The following is an 18,154-nucleotide window of genomic DNA, read 5'->3' as shown; positions in this document are numbered from 1 at the left end:
TTTATTCTTATTGTACAAATGGATGAGATTTTCATGGTAAAGTGAAAAATAGATCCAGGACAGAAAAAGCTGCATTATGCCGGTCATACAACTTCAGCTTTTTGCAAGAGTCTGCACAGACAGCATGCTAATGCTAAGCTAGCCAGCATACTAAGAGAAGAGTCATCTGTGTCCTAGTTTGAACAGCGACTTGTGTTGGTGTGTTGGGCCCAGGGAACACATTCACATAAAAAATTAAATACATTTCAATGGGGTTTTTTTTTCTTTGTTTTTTCTATCTTTACATTTTATTTAACCATGAGCAAAACCTTCCCTGTGGTTTGTCTTTTAAAACTCTAAATTACTTTAAACTTGTCAACATTAGGTTTGACTACTGATAACACATCATGAAATAGAAATAATATGAATGAGAGGAGTTTGCACTGTGACAACTCAAAGTCACTCCATGTTTCAAATTACAGCGTGTGCTAATATTATTACTTTGTTTACTTTGAGGAGAGTCAGAGTAACCTTTCAGTCATGACTAAGTAAATTTGTAATATTTCTGAATTTGTCCTAAGTTATCTGATACATCTGTCTGCTCAGTGACTGTGATTTTTGGTGGCTTCCCAAGAGGGAGATAGTCAACAGTTAATGGCAGACATATCCATATGACTATACTTTTAGGTTGAGGATAATTTTCTTTTAAAAAAAAATTAATATTGCTTAAAACAATGTTCATAGAAAGTCGGAATTTTAGCGCAGATGCCAGCGCAGGGAAAAAAAAGTAATTTAGTAGTTCAATATACCCATTCAGACTTCTACTGTACATTTTTACTGTCAGCTGAGCGTAACTACTTTCTTTGGATGGTCAAAACTTTTTAACTTTCTTATCACTTTATATTGTTTCATAACGATGAAAGTACCTGTGCCTGCATAGTATTTGGTGCAGTTTCCATAAGTAATATCTTCTTGTCGGATATCAAACTGTGGCAGAGCAATAGCATCCATTTGCACAGGGTCTCCTGTCTGCCACATAAACTGCAGGTCATCTGTTGTATAACCAACTGGAAATCAGGAGGGCACAGATACAGAGATAGAAAAACAGTCAAACACAACAGATATATATAGTTTAAGCCCACCGTTACCACCCTTCCAATGAACATAACAGTTCAAATGCATGAAGCCATCCAGAATATGATACATCTCAGCAGTCAGGTTTGGCTTTACAGGGTAATGGCTTCAAGTTATGTTGCTTATTTAAGTCTAACTGCTTTGTAAACAAGCTGCAGTAAAGACATGTCAAGCTCAATTAGCTATGAGACTCTCACAACAACCCTAAAATATGATGATTTATTCTACTGCACTAAGTGTTCACCACTGGAATTGGCTGCTAAACACAAGCAAAATGCTCTTATTTACCCTAAAACCAACTACTTTACAAAAACAACAACTATATTCCCAACTCATAAATACTGAATGTCTAAAATATCAGCAAGCACATGTGTATACTGATGAGATACTTTAAAGAGTTGTTAATTTAGGAAAACTTACAGCTTTCAAGTTGCATTTTACACCTCTGTGTGTCCATAGGGAATAAGGTCAGATCAAGTGGACAAGAAAGGGTGACGGACAACCTGTCGGAGGAAGAAGATATTTATTTTTTTTCTTTATGGCTGCTTTATTGTATTCATTGCATATATTACTGTATACACTTCACAAGATGAAACTCTAGATTACACTGGAGCCAAGGGTTTAACCCGAAAGGGGTTTTTTTTCTGAGTGATATATTAACATGGAATAAAATGGTACATGCAAACATACAGACAATTCTCTTTGGAGATGAATAAAACCTGGCAGCAATCCCTTTGAAGATTAAGTCTGTACATTCACATTTCTATTGGTTATCCAGTTTTGTGTTACATGGGGGCCTGGAACCTATTCTACTTGTTGTAAGGTAAAAGGCGGGGTACAAATCTGTTTTCCACTAAATCTTGTGCATGTAAACAGTTTTATCTTTTGAGTTTCCAGTTTTACAGTCTTAATTACTGAAGAAAATATATTAAAATAAAGTAAAGAAGGACAGAAAACACAGGCAAATATTTCCAGTATAGACTAAAATATATCAGAGTGAATTTGCAGTACTTCAGGTCATAGACACAAATGATCCATGATTAAATACATTGGCAGCACTACAGGTAATAGTTCTATGCAGCTGGGTCAAAAATTATTTAATGTGCTCAGTCTACAGATGTGTCCACAGCTACATAATATAATTTTGCACTTTTATGTAGTCTAATATTGAGAACACTGAGCAGTCATTTGGTTACTACTAAGGTTGATGCTACATTAATTCAGTCTGAAACTATGCCAAATTAGCCAGGAGATAAGATGTACCACAACGTAAGGAGTGCTCTGACACGTTGATAAATATGTTTTTTTCCTTTCTCACTGGGAGGTTGTTTTGCTCTAAATAGTAGCAAGAGGTGTCTCCTTTTTATTTGACATAAAAGCCATAGTAAAGCCTAAAAAGAACAGTTAGTGTTTTGACACAATATGACAATCTTAATGGTCAATTGTTTCTGTATCCAGGGATACAGCCCTCAAGGCACACACAACCAGGTAATAACTTAGAAGTGGGTATTGATAACTGGTTGAAGTATTGATAAGAAGTGATAAGCCATGATTGCCATGGTTCCCTGTAGTGTGAATGGAAGCGTAGTGAAACTGTGAAGAGACTATTCATGAAGTCAGATGCATCTTTTGAAATGTGTTGGTTTCAGTGGTAAAGCACAACTTTTATTTTGAAGGCCAATGTTCTCCGATTCCAGTTTGTGCCACAATTTTGCAAGTTTTACTACAGGGTGGTGAATTTGCAGATAAGTCGGTTTGTTCCATGGAAAACACAAGTGACCCTGATGATCTGCTGGTGACCAAAGCAGTCACAAAGGGGTATCTTCATTGCAACTGATTTCTCTTAGCAAAATCCAGCAACACCTAAGAACCACTTGCAAACCAGTTAAAGAACACACATTTCTTTCATAGCAAGCAGAGGTTGTCAGGGAATCGCCAGCTTGGGACTGAGGCCTAACATGGTTTACAAATTTCTAAATATTCCACTATGAGGCTGCCATTATGAAGTGATTACTTTTGAAGTCATGTAAGTGTTTACATTCTTTGTTCTATGGCCAATAATAAACTCTAATAGCCTGAAATACAGCTTAATGTATACTGTTTATAGAAAGCTAGATGTAAGGTAACACCCTATTGATCCCTTTCAAATACAAGATTTAATAACTCTAATATCTAGCATATTGGACTCCTTTAGCTAAAAGGCTGCTGAAAAGGCTGTGTCTTCAGTATGGCCGCCCAGCTCCAACAATTGAGTTGTGACTGACTTGACTTCAAGATAGGCAGGGTAACGCTACGCTATCCTTTTTTAAAAATTAGTCTCTAGTTATCAATGCAGGACACAGAACCGACTTTAAGTGCTTTGTAGATGTTTCTAATTAGTACTTAGGCACCAGCCACCGCTTAAGTGCAGTATAAATGGATAACACTCAAACAACCAAATGAGCTCCAGTCTCAATAACTAGATAAGAGAAAACTAGACAGGAAATTTGAATTGCTCTTCCTTCATTCCTTAATTGGAGTCAAATTATTTCAGTTGATGTATGCTTGTCACCAAATATTTAGAAATGCAAAAAGCCTAACTGCTAGGTAGTAAAACAGAAAGAACACATTTTATATTACTTTCACTAGCTGGGCCCACGTCCTCATTTTAGGTTTGAAAGCGTATTAGTAGATAAAGGTGAATGCCGTGGACGTGAATTGAGCTGGGGTTTAGGGAAGGCCACTGGTGGTGGCTCCCGGACCCAGCAGATCCCTGTGTACTAATTAGAAGTGAAGAAGTTAAAGAATTGAAAAGAGGAGGGAGGGTGAGGAACGTAAACGAGTATTAACAGGTTGTAGAACTGGGGGAAACTACATAGATAAGAATCAGGAGGAGCGTGTTTGGAGGCGCGGTCCCACTCCTGAAATTCTGGTACTTTATCTCCAATTGTTTTAAACTGTAGGGATCACAGGGCTTGACCCCAGATCTAAGTGATAAAACAACCTCATAATTACTTGAAATAAAGATCAGCGAATATGGCAAAAGCATAAATACACCCTGTTTAAGCCATTTAGTAAAAAATATAGAATGCTATATCAATATCATAAGCTATATGTTTTGGTATCATAAATCAATGCTGGTATTGATAAAATATTAGTGAAGATCATTCCTAGACTGTATGAGATCTGTTTGCAGACAGAATCCTTTCTACTTAACTTAAAGTTTTTTTTTCATCAGCTTTAAACTTGAAGATTCATGACTTATGGCCCAAACTAAAATTGAGTGGTACTGTCGAAAGGACTTTTGAATTAAACCAGATACTAAGTCATAGCAAAATTTACAGTAATGCTGCATTTTCCTGGATTATTGCATATCTGATGAAGTGACTATTTTCAACGAATCACATAAGACTGAACGACATTTCAAGTACACTGATTAAAAACAAGTTAAAAAAAAGTAAATAAATTACCTCATACTGATTAGGACATCTCCATTACGGAAGATGAAGAGGAGAATATTTTCTTGGGTAACATCATGAAAGTTGGCGCTCTTCTCATTAGCGAAGAACAGGTCGGGTTTCCAGAGACATTTGAACATCTTGGGATCAACAGTGAGAGAATCAGACTTGAAGTCGTCTGGCAGTTTCAGCCTGGGGTCATTCCAGCGCTGCCGCAAGAAGATGTTGACTCTGTAATCCTGTTAAGTGTAACACCAGGCGAGTACAAACACAGTTAATGTTACTTCCATGTAAACTCAACTGGACACAGTTTGGGTGCTTTCACGGTAAATGATGCCCAAAAGGCAAACTCTCTAAATGGAATAAAATAAAGCATATGCTAATCTTTCTGCTAACATTTTCTGAAGCTTTAAGGGGGATGGTACAAAAAAGTGCATTTTCTGTGTGAATGAATGAGATGCTTTAACAGGGTAACAAAAACATTTTTAAGCCTCCTAAATATGTTTGAATAATGAATAATAACATATAGATTACTTTAAGTGCAGAGTGACAGTTTACATCTGCAACATAATGCCTTTAAAGCGGTCAACACACAAGAAACTGCACAGTCCAAGGGTCAAATGTTATCAACACAGCAACAGCAAGTACCTCATTAGTGCACATATTAGTAAAATGTCCACATTCTTGATGGTGGGAAAGTATCACTGTGAGCTTTGGGACACATCTCTGTGCACACACTGATGGTGGGCCTCAAGCTGTTCTGGGAGCAGGTGAGCTATTAAGCTGAGGTTGAAGACAGATGGTATGTCAAATACAATGGCTGAAATATCAGCTTTGCATGTGTTCAGTCTTGTGTAGGAAATATGCCTTAAACGTATACTCTCCCCTTCTATTTAGTTTTTATTACCTGAAACTATATTATTATTGACATTTTTGTTATTTGACATGGCAGCTTGTTTAAATCTAAAGTAAAGTCAATGAGAAACCATTAGAATTTTTAATAACTCAATTTTAGCATATGTGCATCTACTGCAATTTAAAACATGTTAGTATTTATTACAAGGAAAAAAAACTGCCCATGGCCATTACACTTGCAATACATAAATGATGCAATGTCAAAATTATGGAAGCCCATTTCCGCCACTAAAATTTCGAGTAATCTACGTGAATGACGTCATTTCCTTGTTACCCGGAAGCTGAAGCCTTCAGGTAAAAATGCTACAGCTAAGCTACCGGCAATGTCAAAATACAGCAGTTCAAATGACATAAATAGAATATACGTGTTTATAGACTACACAAATCTGCCAAGTTTGAGCCAATAGAAATTCTGATATGATTGTGACACGTTGCGTGTCACTCACTTCTCACATGGTTTGGCACCTAGCTAGCTGGTGAACATAGATATTGTTATTATTATTTCAGCCAGTGCAGAGATGTCAATTAACGCTGAGCAAAAACAGTTAAATTGTAGATTTTAAGGGTTATTTGTGTCTTTTATGTACCCCAAAACAAATTTTAACTTTACTGAGGAATTTTCCACTGTCCATCAGCATTTATACACTCACTTGCCAAATCATTAGGTACATGTGTTAAATTGCCAGTGTAAATATTTTATCTAATGGCAGCAAGTCAGTGCATTTAGGCATGTAGAGTTAGTCAAAGAAAAAAACTGCTGAAATTCAAACCAAGGATCAGAATGGCAAAGAAAGGAGATTTAAGTGACTCTGAGCCTTTCTAGGTTGTTGTGCTGCTCTGAGTATTTGAAAAACTGCTGGATTTGGATTCTCTCACACAACAATCTCTGGGGTTTACAGAGAACGGTCCAAAACATAGAAAATCTCCAATGAGCTGCAGTTCTCTGGGTAAAAATCCAATGTTGATGCCAGAGGTGAGAGGAGAATGAAAAGACTGTTTTAACCTGATAGGGAGGCAAAAGTAACTCAACCACTATTTAATAACCAAAATATGCAAATACTTGGCAGGGTCGGAGGCAGGGTCAGAATTTGGCATAAACAGTTAAGGAGTGGCCCGTATGATGCATTATTTTCTTTTGAAAGGGGAATCTTGCAATCAAGCTGTTGATATCTTATTTTATAAGATATCATTTCTATACAACCACATTTTAGACACCTGTGTTGAACTAGTCCTTGAGCTACAACATGAATAGCTTCTGGTGGCTCTTCTCTGTCTGAGGGAGACACGGGCCAATTCCCACACCTTTTCCTTCTCTAAAAACTAGACAAGGAAATATATCTTGCTTCTGGCTCACAATCAAGCTGCCAGTACAACATTCGATTCCAGAGAGATTTAAGAACTTTCTATAACCACTGAGGGAAACTAAAGCTGAGAAGCAGTAAAAAAACATATATAACAACAATTTATTCCATCTCCGAAGAAAATTAGTCATTGTTTTCTAAAGATTATAATCATAATGTGAAAATAGGTATGTTAAATATAGTGAGTGTTTGGTAGAGGGAGGTGTGAATAATGAAAGAAGGTTTCCTGAGATCAGATACCCCACAGAGTGAAAAATTGAGGGTAGAGGTGACCAGCTGTCTCTTCCTCCTTCTGCTAGATTTGTTTCAAACCTTCCTCACTTTCATTCAGTTTATGCCTAGGCTGGGTGTCCAGGGGGAAAAAGGAAGAAAGGAACAAGCTACCCTTTTGAGAGTTGTGCATTTTTCTCTTCCACTTTGTCTTTCTTGGCTCTTGTTCTTGCTTTCTTGATCCTCCCTTTTTGTCTTCGCTGTTATGGTCTCTTTCTTCAGATTATTCTCGCCATTTGCGGTCTTTATTATTCCTTTGCTTTCATCACACTTTGAACCATCACACTTTTTAATTTTATTCCCGCTTCCTCTATCTTATTCTTTTTCACTACTCAATTTCCTCATCCCTGTCTTCCATTATCCGTCTTAATGATCTTTGGCCTCCTACTGTCTGATTTAATCTTCCTTCTCCCATCCATTTCACTTTACCTTTGTCTTTCTCTCTCTCTCTCTCTCTAACATGGTGTCTGTTTTTCACACTTTCCTTCACTGGTCAAAACTTTTTCCTCGAGGTCTTTGTTTTCCTCAGCTCTTTCTTCCTCATTACCCTTCTTCTTTGTTTGTTTCCTCCTGATGTGTTCATTTTCTTCCACCATCTTTGGGTCCTGTGATTTGTAAGGATTTTCCACTTATCATCCTAAGTGGTCTATAATAGAGTGAAACTCTTGACTGGAGTATTTTATAAGCAAATACACACTACCTATCTGCTGCCAATCTTTTCCCCGTGTGGCAGATTTTCAAGCAGTGCCAGCTCCAGGATATATTATCCAAGACTTTGTTCAGAGTGCCATGACTCATAAAAGTGAGCATGATGGAACACTTAACCCTGCTGAACACTGATCATTCTTGGACATTTGGTTGTTTCAATGGCAATACAGCAAGGTCCATAATTTGTTGGACAAAGACGAAGACATTTGTGTAATTTTGTCTCTGTACATCACCACAGTGTATTTTAAATATAACAATAAAAATGTGGTTGCCGTGCAGACTTTAAACTTTAATTGAAGGGGTTTTTACAAAAAAATGTTTAGGAACTAAAACCATTTTTTACATAGTTCACAAAAACTAATTGGAAAATTGAGTAACAAGCAGTTTAATGGCCATGTAAGGCCAGTTTCCTTGATATTTTGTGAAAAATGGAGCAACCAAATGAGAGATGTCAAAAAGATAACTCACAACTTAAACTCCTGAATAAGAAGGTCAGATTAGACTTTGCCAGAATTAAAAGCGCCTGCACAGTTTTGACAAAACCTTTGGTTAGATGAAACCAAGACTACGTTTTACCAGAATGATGGGAAGAGAAAAATATAGAGAAGCAACAGCTTACGAGCCAAAGCATACTATATTACCTATCAAACATGGGAAGGCAATTTTATAGCATTGGCATGTATGGCTGCCACTGGAACCGGGCCAATGGGGCTTACTGATGATATGACTGCTGAGTGAGGTAGCAGGATTAATTTTGAAGTGTACAGCTCTATACTCTTTGCAGAGATTTATTCAAATGCTGTGAAACACAGGGCAAACTCTCACAGTGCAAACTAATCATGAGCCGAAGCACACCACAAAAGAAATGCAAGAATTTTTTAAGGCCAAGCAGTGAAAAAATCTTGGATGGGTAAGTCAATTCCACCATCTCAACCAAACAGATCGCTTATCTGATATTTAATACAAAACTAAATGTAGCATTTGGTGATGTCAGTGGGCTCTAGACTTCAAGGGAGTCATTGACTGTAAAGGGTTTTCATCAAAATATTCAAAACTAATCTTATATTTAAAATTATGTAAGTAAGCCTCTGAAAATGGGTGGTTAGGTATAAAAATAACTGTGATCCCTCAACAGTTGATGCAAAAAGTCTGTAAAAGCCCTTGAATTAAAGCTCAAAATCTGCATATAAATCACGTTTGATTTTAAATTCACAGTGTTTGTGTACTGAGGCAAAGTTAAGAAAAATCGATAATCAAATAACGTCTCTTTGTCAAAATAATGATGGACCTAACTTTAGGTTCTGTAACTAAAATAGGATCAGTTATACAACATTAAATAACAGGACATGGAGAAGGACACTGAAATGCATGTTGGCTGCCACACACATAAATACTGCTAAATTTCTGAAAGAAGGTCATATACATATTACATGTGTCAGCCTTAGAACAACTATAAATTTTACATTTTTATTAATCAACTTTCCATTTGAGTAAAAATGTGATTGTACTTATATGGGGGGAAAAAAGTCAAATTTATCTCACAAAAATGATTTATGAGTGACAATGTGACAAATCATACTAACGCTAAGTGGGAAGAAGGTTTGTTTTTTGTAATAAAGACATCCTGGATTAATTTCTGTAAAACACACATGGAAGAATAAAATAAAACTGTTGATTTTGGTAATTTGTGACATTACACTGTTGAATGATTGGATGTATCACACCAGGTGAACCAGTCTTATTAGAAACTGGGAATTTCCATTTATTGCTTTCTAAGTGATCAAGAGTCAACCCAGCTTCGTCCTTGAGTTTAATCTAGTAATTAGTATTCAAACTGCATTTCTTGATCAGCAATTAAGCCATCAGATAAATGAGGCATGCAAACCCCAGTCTTCATAATGATTCACTGCTAAATGATCTAATACCATCTAGAAAACATGCTCATGAATTCTCCCTAAAACTTGGCCAAAGCAGTTTTCAGCTCTCATTCACTGCTTCTGATTGGCAGAAGTATTGATTACCAATACTGTCAAACTGCAGCAGCAAGTCCTTACCATGGTTGTTTCTTGGATTGAGCCAAAGCTGTTGATGAAAATGTTCACTCTATCCTCCACAGGAATTCCTGGATTTAGAAAGAGAGAGAAAGTATTCCTTGTGTCTAATAACTGCTTCGCCCATGTCTCAAAGCAAAGCAGTTATCAAGTACTGCTCCTGCAGTTTACAATACATTTGTTCTGTAAATCCATGTAAATGCATTCCTAAACCATACATATTGTACCTAGTGATTTAATTGATTATATTAATGGTCAGGTTTTGTGAAAGGCCCAGCATTGCAAAATAATAAAAATCCCTTCTCAAAATCATCCCATCTTCTTCCCAAGCTCACGCTGTAAACATTTACTGTATATTGGCACCCCTCCCCACTCAGCCTTTTGCATAAACTAATAAAACTGTTGATGAATGCAGACTGCTCACCCTGCTTTGAATAAATTATTTCCTTTGATCTGTTTACTTGAGGCTCACAAGTTTCACTGGATAAATTCTACCATGCAGGTCACAAAATTAATGCACAAGTTATGGCGTGTTATAGAGCTCACATCTTTGTTGCATTAATGTAACAAATCAAACATTAACTTGAATCAATATTCAAAGGTAATGCTGCTATTACTATATTCTATTATTCTATAGGGCCCATAAAAGCAGCTTGCCATGTTACAGCGAAGTAATGCATAAGGCATAGTTTAGTTCTTAATTTGGGAGATTATGATATGGATGCTAATGGATGAGGATTTCAGGCCACCCTGAAATGGAGAGCAGATGTTTGGCTGCTGGACCAGTCGGAGGGAGTGAGGGAGAATGCTAAGTCGGCTCACTACACATCAAACATTAAGTCCCAGATACAGCTCCTGGTGCCAAGTGCCAGAGCAAGAAAACTACAGATCCACCTGAAGACTGGGGAGACGATCAGTCAGACAAAGAGGCCACCAGCCACCTCTTTGTTATTTTCATGGCTGTTTCTGTGAGACAAACATAGTACTCCCAGCAGTGTGATGTGTACAGTACACTATAAACACTGACGATGGATGGTTTTTGGGCTTTGAAAAATGAAAAATGAAAAAGAAATGACTGTACAAAGGTAACAGATGAGGCATGCTTCCACTTCAAAATCAAATTTTTACTTGTGCATTTGTCTGTAAGCTAGCTTTAGCAATTTTGATTAATCTGATTCCTAACCTTAGACAGATTTTAGAAATATCAACTTGTCCTATGCACGAGTGTCTATTAAAATCTGTCCATGCAGCAGTATCGGCAAGAAGTCAACCCAGGAACACAAGCCTTCTGTAACTGTTTAAGCACAAGTTACATTTGCAAGGGAATGCATTTTGATTAATGCCTCCACATTCCTACCTCCAGCATTAAACTCTTAGAAGAAATCTGGAGGTACACATGCACGTGTTTCTTTAATTAGCATGACAGCACTGCAGCTAGAATGTAAATTAAAAACGAGACAGAAACAGATAAAGAGCAGAAAACCTGCCTTTGAAGTTGGGCCTTATTCTGGGATCATAGGTGATCAGTAACCTGTTCAAGATGTTGCTGGTTGAATTTGCAGGGACCCGGGCCAGATCCTCAGATGACAGCTGTCTGCAAATAAAAAGACAGAGAGAGAACTTGAGGCACGATTACATTAGCAGGTCAAATTCCTGGCAGATGAACAGACAAAGTGCACAGTGCACTCACTTCTACTCTGTATACTCTTTGATTAAACTATAACCTGGGAGAGCTACCAGTCTGGGATTAAATTGGCTTTTAAGATTTGGACCACCAAGGAACTGTTAGACTGAGACAATGTTTAGAAATGAAATGTGCTGCTATTATGGGATGTTTCCAGATTATGACTGAGGAAGTTGACAAGATCCCTTGGGCTAATGGAAGACTCTTCTCAACATGCTGAATTTTGAAATATTTGCAGTGTTCATCATCTCAACATGTTTTCATACAAATATATGTTATTGAGCAGTAAACACAGGGCAGTTTAAGTTGTACTGACATTTAATCATCCATAAATAAAACATTTGGGTATGTGAAAAATTCTAAAGGATGCAAAAATATTTCATTTTAAAATCATTCAAGGGTTTTTTAAGATAAATGAGTGAAACGCTTGATCAAAGCACATATTATACTATCTTTATAAAAACAGCACTAGTTCAGTAAGCAAGCCAATAAGTAACCCACTGAAATGATTTTCCCCTGAATGAATCAATCTGCCGCACAGGTGACAAGTATAAATGACTTGTCAAGACAAATAATCTGTTTTTGTGCTATGTAGTTCTTTTTGTTTAAGTCTACTTCAAATGTTCCTACAAAATTGAAAAAACTTAACAGTGCTTGGTAAAAATATCACCAACAACATGACGACAATCAGTCAAACATCATTTGTTTTCATGTGCTTGACTAATGAAAAATACAGTGGGACAGAGAGAAAAGGACGAGGAGGGGATCTGGCAAGAGAGAAAGGGGGAACAAAAATCCTCCTCCTGGGTGGCAATGAATGCTTCTGCCAAAGAATTCCCCCTTCTCAATACATATTATTATGTAAACCTTATCATGCACTGAGGATGGGCTAAAGTGCTACACAAGAATGCTGCGCAGTGTGTATATGTTCAGCGGTTCCCCTGATCAAAGTAAAACCCAATTCCCATCCGCTAAACCGCTTTTTTTCCTCCTCTTTTTTTAAGAGACCTTCCTGACAATCTCAAGCACAAGAGCTAAACTGGAACCAAGTGCTTTAGTTGATCCGCAAAGGCATCTGCAGCATTAAACACAAAGCATGTCATACAGCTTCCACTTGCCAATTTTCTACATCAAACAGTTTATCCCACATTTCAAGACTTCATTGTAGAGACATTTGTTACCATTTAAGGAAGAAGATAGCGCAGCTCTACATTACACTTAACTCAGCGTGCAGGACACAATTACGTCACATTCCTTTTGTGATCTACAGTATTTACATCTATAGTTTAAACCATAACCTGAGAATCACCTTTTGGCATGCACTGAAGAGGCAATGACAACCTGAGATCTATTTATGTGTATGGTGGAGAGACTGAAAAGTAAGATCCATTAGGTGTAAAATAGACAAAGTCCGCCATGCTTCAGCTCCATGCTGAACTGACAGGGTTTTTCCTACAAAGGGTAATTGTTGTCCACCCCTAAGATGTTTTACACCCAAATAGAAAAGAGGCACTGTAATAGCCATTCATCCATTTTCTTAACTGCCTAGCCTAATTACAGTCATTGAGGTGGGAGCACCTGGTGAAAACCCACACAGGCACAGGAGAACATTAAAACTCCATGTCCTGGCCAGCAGTTTCAAACCCAGAACCGTCTAGCTTTGAGCTGCTGGTGCTATTCAATGCACCTTCGTAATATGATTTTTCAAACCTACGTTCCAAATTGTTCTGCTATTAGGATAACAACCATTTTACTATCTGTACCCACATACTCATTTTAGGTTTGGCAACATTTTTAGTAGATAAAGGCAGATGGCTTAAACATGAATTGAGATGCGGTATTCAGCTAATTTATCTCCAATTTATTTACCAAATGGTCAGAAATATGCTTCAGAACTAAAATAAATAAAGGCAAGTTTGTGTTTTTAATAGATTTAATAGACCAACACTATAATATATGTATATAGAAAATGTTTTATATGAGGTATAGCCTCCTCTACAAAGGACAGTAGTTCCCCATCTGTCTATTGGCTCCACAAGTGTCCCGATCTGCTGAGGAACTGCTCTCCATTCCTAGATGAGTGCACCATACATTTTGTAATGGTCACTGGCCATGGCTGCCTCAGATGAACATGATGACTAAGTCCTTCCTGACCATTTTCAGTGGAGAAAAATCATATAAATGGTATCCAAGGAAGTCTCTGCATACGCTCCTGATCCAAAAAGTAGAGGCGGGCACCGTCCTGACAAACGGTGCCTGCCTCAGCACAGAGCAGGGTGTTTCCATAAGAATCTCTGACTAGTCAAATTTCCACCAAGAACAGTTAGATCCGAAGACGCTCTCATGGACATGTAAGGCTGAAGAAACATCATTAGCAAGAGCTAATGCTGACTGACTGAAGCCAATCAAGCAGAACCAAATTCTACTCATAGAAAATGTTTAGGTTTTCTAAGAGATTAAAGTGAATGGATTTAAAACAGAGATTGCAAACAAATTTCACAACAACAAAACTTACTTCTTTATTCGACTTGTATACAAGAAAAACGTATGCATTACTGTGTATAGAGCCATCAAGCTAACATGCCTAGTCAATACGCCAAAGGCCAATATGACACAGCACGATGTTGTTTATTCCACACGGTACTTACGATGGACAGTAAACATGCTTCCCTTTCTTCTTTCCTTTCTTTGCTCCTTTTTCTTTGGCAAATCCTCCGTCTAAGCAAAGAAAGAGAACTAGGAGAATAATGGCGACCTTCCTTGTGCCCATTCTGAACCTGTGTAAAAGAAAAATAATAATAATAAAAATTGTGAATAAAATGAACATATAAAATAAAAATGGAGGGACAAGAACAAAAGAAATGATTTGGAATTGTGAATCCAATGATTTTTTTTTTCACATTCCACAAATTCAGCTGTTATGTGACAGTAATTCTATGGCTTCCTTGTTGGCTAGAGCTTAAAGCTTCAGAGCTTGTTGTTTCCTGAACACTGCAACTTTGCCCCTTACTCTTTTTAACATCATCGATTCATATTTCCTCTAGATGCATGTCACATACAGTAAATGTCTGAAATACAGATGAATCAGTCTGACAAGGTTTAATAAAGCAGAGCAAGTTCAAGCATAAATTCAATCACTGAAGCATTGCACCTGAATAACAATGGTCATTGAGGACTCGTCAGCTGAATGTGACCTTTAAAGGATAGCTGAAATAAATATCGCCTACAATATCCTTCAGTTTAGTCCAGAACTTACATCAAAAAGGCTCAATAGGACTTTTTTCTAAATGTATTTTTTAGATTTCAACAATCATGTTTAGATTTCTAACCCTTCGAGTGTTATGACCAACACTCCCTATTGGTCAGTCATTTCTTACAACATAATACTAAAGTGAAGGCAACTAACAGATAATATGGTCCTGTGTATTTACAGTAACAAAACTATACAAATGCACACTTACACAAACACACAGAGCATTTTTGCATTTCTTGATAGAGGCCATTAATCATCTTGCAACCACAGTACCTGTGTGATTCATTGTCCATCTAGAAGTGTTGCCCTTTCATTGCATTGGGATACTGAGACCAACAGCAAGGCAGCAACACCAGCTTACAAACACACACTCATCCAAACATATATCTTGTGTATTAACTGAGGCCGTCTAGACAGAAATACTCTCTGTCTGTCTCTCTCTCCTTGTCTCACTGCCTTGACCCAGCAACTCCCTGTCTACTCCTTGCCTTCACATCGATCATCATCTTCCTCAACAGAAATCCTTTCCTGAGTGCACTGAGAACTGTACAGAGTGCAATGCCTTTTGGCTCCATGCAAACAAGTTGCCCAAACAAAGACAACATTGGTTTATCGATTTGGAAAATTCCTGAAAACCAGAGGGCTGGATACTACTCGCCTGGCCAGCATAATGTCAAAGCTAATCCACACGTCTCAGATGGCAACAGCTGGAGCAGTGTCAAATGTTGGACTTCACAACTCAACCACATTTCTGAGAAATAATTTCTTATGCAACCTACAAATTCTCTATGCAATCTTCCCTGTTAGAGCCAATCTATAGAGAAATAGACCGCTGACTACAGTAACAGATGATCCAACAGACCTGGAACCACTGACGCCTAAAAGCCAGGTTTGCCTCCTGGACTTTTCAGAAAGGAAGACTCATACTCCCGCCGCCGTTGGAAGCAAGTGCAATATCTTGCTGACTTGTTTTGGAAGAGGTGGGTGCGCGAGTATTTGCCTATGCTTCAAGAGCGTCAAAAGTGGACTCAGGTCAGAAGAAATGTAACTGTGGGGGACATTGTAATGGTGGTCGACGAGTCAGCGCCAAGAAGCTCGTGGATGTTGGGGAGAGTTCTTCGTGTATTCCAGACGCTAAGGGTCTGGTACGGCGTGTGATCATCAAGACAAAGACTAACACCTTAGAAAGACCCATTGACAAGCTGTGCTTGATCTGTGAGAATGTCATGTAACTTGGAATGAGAAAATACAGTATATGTTCTGATCGGTTACAGGTTTTGTGAAAGATAATTTGAATGACCATGTGTGATACAGGAAGTGTTAATGTTATTTGGCTCTTTTGTAAGTGTTCGCTAATTGTCAGTCTTCATGCCCTCCAATTAGGGGGCTGGAAATGTTAGAGCCAATCTATAGAGAAATATTTTTGATACTGTTTCAGTTATTATGTTACATGTTTAATTTTGTATAATATGTTGTTAAAGAATAAATGCTGCACGTTTAATTTGTGTCGGGTAAGAAAACATTACAGCGCATGTGTGGTAGCAGGTTAGAGTGAGCCAGGACGGCAATGGAAATGTGCGCTGTAGCAGCAAATAGTTTTTTGACCGTGACATCTTTTGTTTGTATGTACGAGTCAGAAATAAATCTGAACAGCTCACATTAAGAAGTGGAAGAATTACTTTTTCGAAGCTTGGGACAGAAATTCGCCACTACATTCCCCTTTGCATTTCTGTAGGTGAAATCTCAGCTTCTTTCCACATTCTACCTGATAAGGAGAAGGATGAAGCAGAGGCATGTATACAACTAGTATGCATCGCACTGTAGCGAATAAAAGAGTCTGAATACCAAATAAGACATATTTGAAATTCTTGATAGTGCTGAACATTATCGCACTGGTTCATAATATTTGTTGGGATTGTGAAAGCTTAATCCTTATGCATGTGTCTTCTTATCATAGTTGCATTATTTTGTCTTCTTTTGAAGCGTGCACCTATACAACTTGAAGAGAGAAGTTAGTGATCTGCTTTTGTCAAAATATATCTATTTTGACATCTCTTTTGGGTCCCAGTCCCAAAGTGGAGCTCAGAGAAGCCAGTCGATATATAATTGTGTACAATCAAAATTAAAAAACAAAACAAAACCCTCAATCACGCGTCCACCCAACTGATATTAAAGCATAAATATGAGTTCAGCTGAAACTATAACTCGACCTTGGCACTGTCTGACTCATCTGTGTGCCACCACTGAAGAACATTGCCCTAGCTCTGTTTTACTAGGGGCAAAGTTAAAACGGCAGAGGCTTTGTCATGCAACGGCTGACAGTGACTCAAGCGGGCTACATGGTTTGCCCTACGGGTCATGGGATAATAAACAATTAAAGCCAATCTGCCACTAGAGCACAGTGTCTTTTTTTTTTTTTAAGATTCTGGACATTAAACAAAACACCTAAAATTATTTCTGCCGGGAAGAGGGTTTACATTTAGGTAAATAAACGAATACTTATTTATTATATTAATGTTGATGATATAACAGTCCGGCCATGTCATTTGGTGGAACTGAGATATGTATATAAGTATAGGTCATATTCCTGGTAATATCACCACTTAAAACTAGATTATTTATTACTGCTTAATCCAATAATCCACGAGGAAAGGCCTCAGATGTATTCAAGAAAAATACTGAAATGGAACCAAAGAAAAATAAATCCGCACACTGCCGGTGCTCTCACAACCTGTGGCTGCACGTCGCATTCGGTCTCTTTCTAACAACAGAAAAGTAAGTAAGAGAGGCTGACACTCGCCCGAAGCCTGAGCATCATAAGAGCAGAGGATACAGCGACCACCATGACGGGGGTGGGTGGGGGATGCAGAAAGAAGATGCCAACACATATGAACACGAGCATGCGATTTCACTACATGCGAGCGCACGCTATGAACATAAATAACACAAAGTCATCTCTCGCGAAACACGGTACGCAGTTCTGCTTACCGTTTGGCTTTGTCACCTGTCAATTCCTCAGAAATCTCGATCCACTCAAGCTGACTGTGAAAACAGTGGTTAACAGAGCTTCCAAGACCATTCGCTCCCTTTCTTTTCCATTCTGTTTCCGTCTTCCTGCACTGAAGCGATTAGTTCAATTGGTTTGAGGGGAAAAGTTACATCTCGGCAAATTGCCAATTTTTTTTTTGTTGTTGTTTTGGTTTCCGAGCCCGTTTGTTGTTATTTTTAAATCAACGTGTATATGGCTGCTGCCCTTTCGCCTTAGCTTGGGATGCCCAAGATGGAGGCTTGCGTGTACCTGTCATGCAACATGCGCAGTAGCGGCTGCACAGAACTGGAGAGCATCATTCCCATCAGCACCA

At 38.1% G+C, this 18,154-nt stretch overlaps 1 protein-coding gene across 1 annotated transcript in view; it reads right to left on the bottom strand.

Moving 5' to 3' along the window:
- The window catches only part of glrbb (glycine receptor, beta b), a 30,193-nt gene extending 12,039 nt beyond the window's left edge, over positions 1 to 18,154 (bottom strand). The window contains exons 1-7 of the mRNA XM_004553630.5: positions 17,781 to 18,154; positions 14,188 to 14,316; positions 11,343 to 11,449; positions 9,859 to 9,926; positions 4,563 to 4,789; positions 1,534 to 1,616; positions 906 to 1,046 (exon numbers count right to left, since the gene is read on the bottom strand). Coding sequence (XP_004553687.1) covers positions 906 to 1,046; positions 1,534 to 1,616; positions 4,563 to 4,789; positions 9,859 to 9,926; positions 11,343 to 11,449; positions 14,188 to 14,309 — 748 coding nt within the window. The 5' untranslated portion in view covers positions 14,310 to 14,316; positions 17,781 to 18,154. The remainder of the gene's footprint in view (positions 1 to 905; positions 1,047 to 1,533; positions 1,617 to 4,562; positions 4,790 to 9,858; positions 9,927 to 11,342; positions 11,450 to 14,187; positions 14,317 to 17,780) is intronic.

Source organism: Maylandia zebra, linkage group LG2 (assembly GCF_041146795.1).
Source record: "Maylandia zebra isolate NMK-2024a linkage group LG2, Mzebra_GT3a, whole genome shotgun sequence".
Taxonomy (NCBI): Eukaryota; Metazoa; Chordata; class Actinopteri; order Cichliformes; family Cichlidae; genus Maylandia; species Maylandia zebra.
The sequence above is the reverse complement of the archived record's forward strand: the minus strand, read 5'-3'. Positions and strand labels throughout refer to the sequence as shown.